This window comes from Arachis ipaensis, chromosome B05 (genome assembly GCF_000816755.2).
Source record: "Arachis ipaensis cultivar K30076 chromosome B05, Araip1.1, whole genome shotgun sequence".
Classification (NCBI taxonomy): domain Eukaryota; kingdom Viridiplantae; phylum Streptophyta; class Magnoliopsida; order Fabales; family Fabaceae; genus Arachis; species Arachis ipaensis.
The window spans coordinates 124,627,355-124,639,653 of record NC_029789.2 but is presented as its reverse complement, the minus strand read 5'-3'; the positions used below and the strand labels follow the sequence as shown (position 1 = coordinate 124,639,653).

Genomic DNA, 12,299 nt, shown 5'->3' with positions numbered 1-12,299 from the left:
CATAGTCCTTTTTATTTTTTTAAAAGAATCAATAATTATGAAATTTTATATTTTGTAATGAAGTATATGTAAAAGAAGTAGATAATGTAATAGTTGTTAGAATTATAATTCATGTATTAAAAATTCATGAATAGTTATTATGATTTTGATTTTTGGTATTTTATTAGAGCATGTCATATGATTAAATACACTTTTTTTTGTGATAAGTTTATGAAGGTTGGATCAGTTAATTTAAAATTACTAGACATTTTATAAATTTTAAAATTATCTATGAATTTTGTAACGTTTTATTACGAAGATGAAAAAAGAACAATAAGTTACTGAATAAACTTATAGCCATGCTTTGAAAGAGTGGTCATATTGTACGGTAGTCATCAACAACCAGCTTTAAAAGCGTGGTCATATCTCTCGCTATTGGCACGTATTAAAAGCGTAGTCATATCTCTCGCTATTGGCACCCTTTAAAAGCGTGGCGATAGAGCAACCGATGCGCTTGCAGATGTGACCCTTTCAAAAGCGTGCTGGTAGCTAAAAAAGCGTGGCAAAAAGCTATCGCTAGGCTTTTTCCAGCTTTTTGCCATGCTTTAAAAGCGTGGCAATAGAGATGTTTTCTTGTAGTGTCTTATGAAATTAATTGAGTGTTGACTGATGCTGCAGATTGAGATTGGTTGGATTTGTGGGAACCGTAAGGTGGATATATGTCCAAATTTATGGGAGGTTATGTCCAATTTTAGGGGAGGTTATGCCCATTTTTTTCGAAAAGTTTTGTTGAATGATTTGTGTAGTATATATGTTGATTAGTGTTTATATTCTTTTTGCACACATGACTACTGGTAGCAGAGGTAGATCGAGTGGGTTTCGAGGTCGTGGTAGAGGGAGGGTTTCTACTGAATTCTCAGGTACTGTTTAGTCATCTCCTTCTACCCTGACTACCTTATCAAGCCCTGTGACATCACAGGCGAATCCAACGGACCAACAGATCATGGTCCCAAACCCGAACTACGTGCCTCCTTTTGCTACACCACCTACAGATCCAGCGACAGATCCCGCTGGGTGATTCCTCCAGTGCCTCCCAACAGGATGCTCCTCCACCACTGCCCGTCATCTGGCTGAGGATTTGGCCCGATGGCATGCAAGCGTGAGTACATACTTTTTTTTAATCTTAAGTTTATGTGTTTCGATGTATTTGTTAATGTTAGGGTTTTTTTTCTCTAATAGGTTTGCACCAAATAATAATGCTTGCACACAGAAGATATCCGAAGTCATTAAGTCAATGTACGACCACCCGTGGTCGAGCTACACGAAGATCCCTGCTGAGATCATAGAGCGATGGTTTCAGAAGTGGGTGGTAAGAACCCAATAATGTTGAATTAATAAATTGTATTTGAACTGTATTTTGTTTTGACAAACTAATGTCGTTGAAGCACTTTGTGCAGTTGAAATTCATATGAGATGTGGAACATAATCTCATGATCAGGAAGATCTACGACCACCAGGCAGCTAAACAACTACAGCAGATGATGAGCGACGTTCATCAGGGGCGCAACCACTTAATAACCTGAATCCGTCCATCTATCAAGAAGGAATTGATGGCCTATTTTAGAAATGATGAGGAGTTCAAGTGTTGCTGTCTAACGAACATCACTAACAGGGCTTCACCGAGGTCGTCTAAGTATACGGGTGGGTTGGCGACCTTCATGAACACGAAGAGCAGACTGGTAATTAGTTTGGTAATGTTTGTTAGTAGTTACTTGAATTAGTTATTTGTTGATTTATTTTATCGGTTGATTTGAATATGTGTAGTCTAAGTCGTTGGATCGTGAGCTGACACTGGCAGAGACTTTCAAGTATACCCATACCTTGAAGGCCAACATGGAGAGATTTGCTGACGAGCGGTCTACAGCCGATTATGTGAGTTTTAATTAATTTTTAATTTTCAAATTTATTTGGTCTAAAGTTAATTTACGGTTATCCTAATCACAACGTGTGTGATCTAGGATGATTACACGCAGATGTTGGAGGCCGCGATCCAACATTCTCAGCTGCCTAGTGGGAACGACGAAGCCGGCTCCGAGATCTCAGTGGTAGATTTTGATAGTGGCCTCTGAACCCCACAAGAACTGTCGCTTCGGGTTAGGGTCGTTCTTCGCTAGTAGCCTCTGCATCTACTACCAACCTTGTCGATCTGCAGGAAGTTGTCGACCTGAGGAAAGAGGTATAGAAGTTGACACAGGAGCTTCACCAACAAGCGGAGTAGTCTGAGCAGAGGTACAACGACCTTGTTGCATGCGTGGGAGGAGTCATTGTTATTACTCATACCTGACGGAGAAGCTGGAGCAGCTAGATCATTTGCGAGAGCATATGGAAGTGTACAACCATCAAATGCGCGCTGGAGGAAGTAACTTTGCTGGTACCGGCAGCAACGCTAGTAGTGGGGCACTGACATCAGCACCTACTCCGCCGCCTCAGTAGGGGAAAGACGACGACAATGACGATTACTGGAATTTGTAGGGTTTAGGAATTTAATTTTTTTGTCTACTTCATTGTATTCTTCTTTTGTGATATTTTATCATATTCAAACTATTTATTTTTAATAAAATAATTTGTTCATTTTTGTAATTTTGAATTGTTGCTAACAATTTCGTTAACAAGAGTTTTAATTTGATTACTAATTGTGACTTAACTGTGTCAAAAAAAACTATCTAGGATTTACTAGCAGACAAATTTGGCGGTAGTTGGGCACCAAAACACGTGATATGGCACCAAAGTTATCGTCGGAATAATCCGACGGTAATCAGCAACTCAGTCTCAACAAATTCATTGAAAAAATGACAAAAATTTCTTCAGTAAATAGCGTTAGATGAAAATAATCCGCCGGTAAACAGTTTTCAGTGCCGTTTATACCATCATCTCCAGGACGAAGGTAAATCCGACGGTACTCAGAGTTTTTCTTGTAGTGCTTGTCCCCAGCCACAAAAAAAAAAGATCCTGAAAAATAAAGTTGAATTAATTATTTTCTAAAAGTAATTTTTTAGTTTATAACTGTAAAAAATCTATTGATGATGTAGAATGTTAATTGATAGCATACATGACATCTAATATATTTATGAAAATCTATCAATTTAGTCGTTAGGTTATATTTGGAATAGGATTTATGTTATTGGGAAAAAAGAACTAAATTAATAGATTTTTATAAACATATTTGGTCAATGTTTAATTAGATATACCAGGTATCATGTATGTTGTCAATTAAAGCTTCACAAAATCAATCATTGATGGAAATTATTAAATGGAATGACTGAAAGGACAAATATAATTAATTTTTAATTTTTGATAGACTAATTTGATTAAAAAAATTTTTAGGGATGAATTTAAAAAATTTAAATTCAAAAAGTTTTTTATATATAAAAAAATCTATGGGACCAACTACAATATAAACCAACTAAGTCAATTCCCTTTTATTTCTGATTTTGAAATTCGAAAAATTAGGATAGTGGAGATTGTTTATTTTTTTGGTAACGAATCTGTTTTTCAACTAGTAAACTTGAGTTGGCTTCACTCCTAGTTGGTTCTCTAGCAGAACTCTTTATATATTGGTGATGTTTGTGTGGAATGCAATAATATTTAGTTATTTTAATGTTTTACACTACTATAATGACAGTTGGCAATGACATATTGTTATTTTTTGGGTAAAGTATTATTTTGGTCTTCAACATTTGCGTCGAATTCTAATTTGGTCCCTAACGTTTCAAACATCGTATTTCAATTCTAGAAACTTTCAAACGTCCTATTTCAATACCAAAAAAGTTTTAAGCATTTTCAATAAAATTAAATTTGACACAAAAATTCACATATTGAAGAGCCAATAGCATTCGATTTTAGTATATAAGTAAAATCGATCTATCAACGATCACTAATATAAAAGTCTTTTCTTTGTTTTGAAGCGTTGATAATTGATTGTTAGGATTTGAAGTTTCGTATAAAAAGAAAATTGAGAAGAAAAAGTGTTATAAAAGAGTTTTTGTTATGTTTTTCTAATACATAGAAGAAGATATGACTTAACTAGTACCGTTATTAACGTTATTAACACATTAAACCTGTTTGAAACTTTTTAGGACAGAAATAAGACATTTAAAATATTAGGAACCAAATTTGAATTTGTCCAAATATTGGAGACTAAAATAGTATTTTACTCTATACTTTTCTTTTGTTCCAATTTTTTGAAAAAGCAAAATGTCAATAACTATTGTGAATAATTTTTTTTAACCGAAAAGCTCTACATCCAAGTCAATTATCAAACCAAGTCTAACCAAGTTGTTATAATGTGTTTTTCGTCACGCGCTTCTTACATTGTTGCTGCTACTGCCTCTTCTTATTCTCCTTATTTTTTTTCATCTTTCTCTTTCATTATCGCTATCACCACCACCATCTCCTCCTCTTCCTCTTCCTCCTCCTCCTCCTTCCTCTTCTTCGTTATCATCATCTTTTTCTTCTTTTCTTGTCTCACATTCTCATGCCGCTCAGAAATGGAGAATGTGTACATGCTCTCACTAATGAAATTGGTTTTTGTTAGGTTTAAACCAATTTGGTTGGACCTGGTTACCAAAAAAACTTGGATATGTAGCGGGATTGTTTTTTCAATTATGTAAAGACAATATTAATGTAATTTTTTGTTAATTATATAATGACAAAAATGTGTATAATTTTTTTTTCAATTATACAAAATAAAACGTCAATCATATTTTGCAATTCTTGAAAAATTTAAAATTTTGAAATGGACAAAACGTTGGTATTAAATTACAAATTTACATAGCTAGTGAGTTCATTTACTTAGTAAGTGAAAAAGCAATGAAAGGAGGCTCTGCTAGGGTTTTCTCCTAGAAAGAAGATATGAAAGAACGAAGCACTAAAAAAGTCAAGACGTGCGAGGAAGTTGACTTGAATAAACCTAGTGACTACATGAATATCGTTGTGCAAGATTAGGCCGACGTCGAGAGTGAAACAAAAGCCACTTACAAGATTTCTCTTTTTAACTCGCCAGGCATGGTTCCTGAAGAGGAAAGCATGAATATGGATAACATTGATGAGGAGTCTCCAGATCTAAAAGATCGTTGGTATAAGGATACCGATAAAGACGATCTTGAAGACAGGCCTTTTGATCCGTGCCCCACAATTCCTGTATCGAAGGAAGAGTTCGAGGATTGGTGTAAACGGTGGCAAAATGCTCTTATCATAAAAGTCTTAGGCAAGCGTGTGGGATTGGTGTTCCTAGAGCAATGTCTCCAAAGAGACTTGGTAAAGAAAGGTACGATACATGTTATCGATATGGATCGTGACTATTTTCTTGTTCATTTTTTAGATGAGGAAGACTACTCACATGCACTTTTGGAGGGACCTTAGATGATTGCCAGACACTATTCATTGTGCAACGCTGGAGACCTTTCTTCCTGAAGTCAGAGAACCATGTTAGGAAGATTGCGGTTTGGGTCCGTATTCCAAATCTGCCGATTGAACTCTACAACCACCATTTTTTATGGCAAGTGCGATCGGCTATTGGCCATATGCTTAAAATTGATCATACTACCTCCATCCACTCAAGAGGAAGATTTGCTCGGATATGTGTGGACATCGATCTTGCTAAGAAACTTGTTCCATATATATCGGTGCTTGGTAGTGAATTGAATATTAAATGTGAAGGACTTTATCAAATTTACTTTTCGTGCAGTTGATATGGGAATACAATGGACCGGTGTAGTGAAACAGTGGTGGAACCCGCTAAGCGCCGGGGATCGGAGTGCACCGGGGATCAACAAGGAACCAATAAGGAAAGTGGAGATACTAGTGACCAAACAAGCAAGTTCGTGGAATCCGAAAGGCGACATAAAGCTCGGGCAAATATAAACTCTCCAAATTTTGGTCCTTGGATGTTAGTGCGAAGGCAAATTAGAAAGAAAAAGACACCAATCACGTACGGAAAGGGAGGAACAGTCCTTCAAATGTTAAAGGCGGAATATCTGGCAGTGATGATAGTGTAGTGGATCATGTGAAATATGAGGAGGGGAGTGGCTCTCACTATAATATCCTCTATGAAGAGGAACCAGGTGGCACAAACATGTATGACATGCAAGAAGACATTGATAGGTAAACTCCTTTATCACAAGATGGGCTCCATGTAGCTAAGGCCCAAAATTCTTTTGAAAAATCTCAACCCATATATAAGAAAGTTCTTAAACAGGGAGCTAGCAAAAATCCACAAGGAATTAGAAAATAAAATCATGTGGCAACTGGGCTCAGGCCCACTGAAAAAGGAAACAAACTAAAGTCCAAATCCATGGATCAAGACTCACCCAAATCAAAATAACCAAAGAAGGGAACCGTTATTAAATCTCCTAAAGAGAATCTTCCCGAAACGGTGACTCGCACAGAGAAGAAACAAGAGATGGCAGCCATGGAGATGGTGATGCTAGAACACATGTGGCATCTTTAGGGTGAACAGAGAGAGGATTTTGAGATATCTAGAAGGAACCCATCACTGCTTGAAGCACATGTGGTAAAAAATAGTTTTCTTACTCAAACCCAAAATCCCACCCCTTTATCGAAGCCACCTGACCCAGGGACTGGGGCGGCGTCATCTTTAAACATGGCAGTGAGTGCTAGTGTTGGTAATCCGAAATCTATTTTGACTGAAGATGGGAATTCTTCCTTGGGTAATGCTATTCGGGTGCAGGGGGATATTTCCCCAGCTATGAGTTTGGTCCTCTGTGACCCCTCTTTTAATTTTATTTTTAATGAATATTATCTGTTAAAATTTTTGGGGAGCGGGGAGTAAGTCTTTCCACTCTCTTATTCGGGATATGTGTAAAGAATACTCTGCTAGTTTCATTATTTTGCTCGAAACTCATGTGAGCGGTATTAAAGGAAAGAACATCAGGGATAAGAATAGATTGAATGGGTCCTTCATGGTGGAAGCTACTGGTCATTCTGGGAATATATGGTGTCTTTGGGATGATAGGATTTGGAATGTTTGTGTTTTAGAACATAATAATCAACTAGTTCATCTTAAAGTCTCTTGCAACAACTTTGATTTTTGGTTGATTTCTGCTTGTTATGGGAGTCCGCAACGGGTTAATAGGAGAGCACTATGGAGCAAAATCTGATCCCTAGCTGATAACATTAATCTCCCTTGGTGCCTCTTGGGGGACTTCAATGCCTTATTCCATGATCATGAAAGGCAAGGAGGATCGTATAGAGTGAATTCGGGTGCTTGCAATGATTTTTAAGAATGTGTGTTTGATTGTGGCCTTATTGACTTAGGCTTCATTGGCTGGCCTTTCACTTGGAAGAGATGCAATCTTGTGGAAAGATTGGATAGAGGTCTGAGTAATCTTAATTGGCAACTTACCTTTCTTGAGGCACATGTCAAACACCTTCCTTTTCTCAAGTCATATCACTCCCTTTTATGTCTCAACCTTGCTGTGAGTCCGGATCTGAATAGAGGGAGGAGGCCATTTAGGTTTCTTGCAGCTTGGCTTTCACATCCTGATTTCAACAATCTGATTCATCAATCTTCGCGTATGGAGAGTTCTTGGTCAGAAGGCCTGGTAAATTTCAAGAACTCCTTGAAGAACTAGAACTATAATGTTTTTTGTGACATTTGGAAACGTAAAAGCAGAATTCTTCGGAGACTTCAGGGAATCAAAAATAGCTTAAGTCAGGGCAGCAACTCTTTCCTTAAGGATCTTCAAGTGCAGCTTTGGAAGGAGTACGAGGAAGTGTTGGCACAAGAAGAAATTTTTTGGTACCAAAAGTCAAGATGCAAATGGGTTGAGTTTGGTGATAGGAATACCAGATACTTTCATGGTTCAACTATGGTGAGGAGACGGAAAAATAAAATCCACTATTTGCAGGACTCTGGAGGTAATTTAGTTACTGATAAAAATGTCCTCGAAAGTATGGCTCTCTCTTTCTACTCAGACCTCTATACAGACTCTCTTCCTGTTGTTTCCTTTGTTCTTAATAATGCTTTTCCCTGTTTAAGTATGGGTGACCGCAACATAATAGGGGGAAGCATCTCTGTTAAGGAGATAAAAGAGGCCGTTTTTGCTATGGGTAGTTTCAAAGATCTTGGAAGAGATGGGTTACAAGCAGTTTTTTTATCAGAATTGGTGGGATAGAGTTGGAACTGATCTTTGCAACCTTATTCAATGCATCTACGTAGAACCTCAGAGAATTCATGAGATCAACGAGACTCTTATCACCCTTATTCCTAAAGTGGAACCTGTCACTAGCCTCAAGCAGATGAGACTGATAAGTTTGTGTAATGTCTCATATAAAGTTGTACAAAAGTCTTAGCGAATCGTATCAGAAATCTTATGGAAAAGCTGGTGAAGCCTACGCAATGCAGTTTTGTTCTTGGTAGGCATAGCTCGGATAATATTATTATTGACCAGGAAGTCATACATTCCATGAGAACTAAGAAATGACCGAAAGGTTGGATGGCTATTAAAATTGATTTAGAAAAGGCATATGATAGAATAAAGTAGAGTTTTGTGCAAGAGCCTCTTGAAGATATTAGGTTCCCTAATCAGGTTACCAACCTTATCATGGCCTGTATTTCTACGGCTAGGATGTGGGTCCTGTGGAACGGGTAGGAGTTGGATGAATTTAAGCCATCCAGAGGCATCCGTCAAGGAGACACTATCTCACCAAACATTTTCATTCTGTGCATTGAGCGTCTTTCATAGCTTATCAGTGCTGCAGTTGACCATGGCTTATGGAAACCTATCAAACTGAATAGAAATGGTCCTAGTCTTTCTCATTTGTGCTTTGTGGATGATCTTATTCTTTTTGTTGAAATTAATCTCCAACAAGTTGACACCATCAAGAGATGTCTCAATGCGATCTGTGACAATTTTGGGCAAAAAGTTAATAATGAGAAAACTAGGGTCTATTTTTCCAAAAATGTGGGTAACCAAGTCAGAACTGAGATCAGTGAAACCCTCCAGTTTGCAACGACGGATAACCTTGGGAAGCACCTAGGAGTTCCTTTTTTGCATTCCAAAGTATCTAAACACACTTATGATGATATTATCAACAAGCTTAGCTCCAGACTCAACTCTTGGAAAGCCTCTTCTTTGTCGCTAGCTAGGAGAACAACTTTGGTGAAATTTGTCATTTCTTCTATTCCTCTTTATACTATGCAAACTGCGTTATTACCTATGTCTACTTGTAATGCCATTGATCGTAAAAGCAGGAGCTTTCTTTGGTGTGATACAGAACAATCAAAGAAAATTCATTTCATAGATTGGCACAGAGTCTTCCTTCCCAAAAAAGTGGGTGGACTTGGCATTAGGCTTGCAAGTTTGATGAACCATGTTTTTATTATGAAAGCTGGATGGGACCTAGTGGAAAAGAGAAACTCCTTATGGGCCAGAGTGCTTCGTTCTAAGTATAAAGCCGGGAACAATATTATTCCTATCGTGGATAGAAAACCAAAGAGCTTTAACATTTGGAAGGGAGTTTGTAAGGCATGGCCCGATATCTTGCAAAACTATATTTGGAGGATAGGATATGGCACTGAGATCAGTTTTTGGAAGCATAATTGGGTCCCTAACTTGGGCAAGCTGGAACAATATGTTACACAGGTAAATAACTCTACTTTAGATACATCTAGCTCTCTTATAGATTTCCTTGATGTTTCAGGAAACTAGGATGTGAACAAGCTAAATGGTTGGCTTTCAGAGGATGTTGTAAAGAAGATTGCGGCCATCTCCCTGCCTTCTCCTTGGAAAATGTCGGACCAAGTGGCATGGAACCTGTCATCGGATGGTTCTTTCAACTTCAAACTGTCATACCAAGCCCTTTGTACTAATCAGCCTCCTCTCAATGACACATTCGATCTTATTTGGCATTGGAGAGGATCCGTCGAACATATCAGGTATTTCCTATGGTTAGTTTCTAATAATGCAATCCTAACTAATGCAGAGAGACAACGTTGTCACTTATCAAACTCCCTCCTTTGTCCATGATGTAGCAATCACAGTGAAACTGCACTTCATGCACTTCTTTTGCCCCCGACGTAGAAACAAGGTTTCTTTAATTCAAGTCTGCATGATTGGATTAAAGCTAACCTCTTCGCACACAGCAACTAGCAATGTATTTTCGATGTTGCTATCTCCTTAATCTGGTTCTTCCACAACAAGCTGATTTTTGAAGGTAAAGACAGTCTTGCACCTTTAGTCCTAGCTCAAATCCGAATCCGAAGTGATGAATTCAGCTAGTTCACAAGAAATATGACTTATTTAAGCACCTATAATGCTAAGCATGATCGTCCAATATGCTGGACTCCCCCTAACAAAGGTGTTGTGAAACTAAATGTTGATGGCTCTTTTTTGGTGTCTATAAATAATGCGGCGTGTGGTGGAATTGTTAGAAACCATCTGAGTGGCTTTGTGAAAGGCTTCTTTTGTAACCTTGAAAGTTACTCAATTATGTATGCTGAACTTTGGGATATAATCCATCGTTTTAAAATTGCCTCTAATCTTACTCAATCTATTGTTATCGTGGAATCTGATTTGACTGCTCTAAAATTTATCTTTCATGGCTGTCCTACGGGCCACCTGTGCTCTTCCCTTGTTGAAGAGATTAAGCTCCATGCCAACCGAATCCCTCAAGTGTATTAGAATTCTTGTCACTGATGTAGCTGCTGTTCCCCTCTTTAGAGGATTTATCTAATCATTTTTTTTGTTCTGTTTGGGATCTTTAAACCCCCTTTCTCACTCAAAAAAAATTACAAATTTACAACTCACTGCGTATAACACACCGTTTGACTTTTTTTGAGAATTTATCTTTAATGGCCCAACATAGAAAAAAAAAAGAAGTTTGTAACGACGATGATAATAATTGATAATTGATGACAAAAAGACAAAAAAAAAAAAGAGTACTGGTTATTCCTAGTTTTAATTATTCAACTATTAAAGGGACGATGATGGATTTGATTTTCCATATGTTACATCAACAGTAACTACCCAAAACATGTAACAATAAATAAAATATAAATTGCTACTGTCTTGATCGAAAATTAAACAACAGAAAAAAAATTAAAAAAGCAAAAGGATTTGATATTGGAGGAGTTGTGATCATCAAACTTGAACTGCAACCCTTCCATTTGAAGTAGTAGAGAGTTGAACCGCAGTTTCTGGTTTTGTGCCATAGACACTCTCATCATTGTTTTTGTCTCCCTTGCAGGAGCAGTAGCAAGCATATAATATTAGTTGAACAAGTCCAGACACTGCTCCAATACTGTTGCTTATCTACGTACAACAAAGGAAACACTTAATTTAATTTGTTACAAATATTCATTCAGAAATTATATGGTTAATTAGTTACCAAGACATAAAGATCGAAGGGGTGGATGAGAGCATATGTTGTCCAGCACACGCCATTGAGGAAGTTAGCGAGAGAGAGCCAGAATGGCATAAATTCCACACTCTTCGTTTTTATAACCTTCGCCTACAACATGCATGGTTGTGCAATACTATGAATTGAATAGGATTCAATCAATATATATACAATGAATTGAATGATGACTTACCATGATAGTGAGAGGGGAGACATACATCATAACATTGAATATATCACACAGTACACCAACCACTAACGACCTTTTGCGAGTGCCATGCAGTGCTAGCAACGTTATAAGAGCAATCATGGCAAAGAAAATAGCCTCAATCACAAGATAAATCGCTACCTTCTTCTGAAAATATATAGACAATCAATAGAGAATATAATGAGTGATTGAATAGAAACTACTACTGAATAAATGTAAATATATTAAATAACATGATACTATTGCCAAATGGTGGATTCATGTATGCTAGTTATGGTATTTAACAAGAGTTTAGAGAGGAAAATGTACTGTATTCAATTCAATTTGGTCATTCTCTACCTTTGGATTGTCATATATTTTTAACCCTTTGTCTAGTAGTATTTAAGTTTCTTTAATTTTTCTTATTGATAGGACATATATGTTGCTTTCTCTAAAATAGTTGCGGCCTAATTTCTTTAACCTTTTGCCATGTTGTTAACAAAAAATATGATATTATATTCTATTTCCTCTAGCATACCTTAAACACTTAATTAAATAGGCTTAAAGTTTTGGCACAATAATGCTTCAAAATATAAGAAAAAATATCACTTTTTTATCCTAAAAGATGTCTACATAATACTTTTTTTTTTCCTTCTACTTACAATATACACCTCTGTCCCTAGTTATAAGATTAAAAAATAAGTTACTAATT

General features: G+C 36.9%; 2 protein-coding genes and 1 long non-coding RNA gene across 4 annotated transcripts in view; 2 read left to right on the top strand and 1 right to left on the bottom strand.

Moving 5' to 3' along the window:
* Nucleotides 307-2,552, top strand: LOC110262998. Its single transcript, XM_021103549.1, has 5 exons — nt 307-1,138; nt 1,219-1,348; nt 1,437-1,718; nt 1,804-1,911; nt 1,998-2,552. Exons 3-5 carry the CDS (start codon nt 1,590-1,592, stop codon nt 2,106-2,108), a joined length of 348 nt encoding a protein of 115 aa, XP_020959208.1. The 5' UTR covers nt 307-1,138; nt 1,219-1,348; nt 1,437-1,589; the 3' UTR covers nt 2,109-2,552.
* Nucleotides 6,400-10,546, top strand: LOC110272313. 2 transcript variants are annotated; one of them, XR_002363513.1, is made up of 3 exons: nt 6,400-9,161; nt 9,277-9,937; nt 10,034-10,546. It is a non-coding gene; the product is annotated as an uncharacterized LOC110272313 (long non-coding RNA). The 2 variants fall into 2 exon arrangements; XR_002363512.1 differs by having other exon boundaries at nt 6,400-9,937.
* The window catches only part of LOC107641028 (bidirectional sugar transporter SWEET6b-like), a 4,156-nt gene continuing 2,810 nt past the window's right edge, over nt 10,954-12,299 (bottom strand). Inside the window, exons 4-6 of the mRNA XM_016344536.2 lie at nt 11,594-11,755; nt 11,389-11,511; nt 10,954-11,312 (exon numbers count right to left, since the gene is read on the bottom strand). Of these exons, the coding sequence (XP_016200022.1) occupies nt 11,142-11,312; nt 11,389-11,511; nt 11,594-11,755 (456 nt within the window). The 3' untranslated portion in view covers nt 10,954-11,141. The remainder of the gene's footprint in view (nt 11,313-11,388; nt 11,512-11,593; nt 11,756-12,299) is intronic.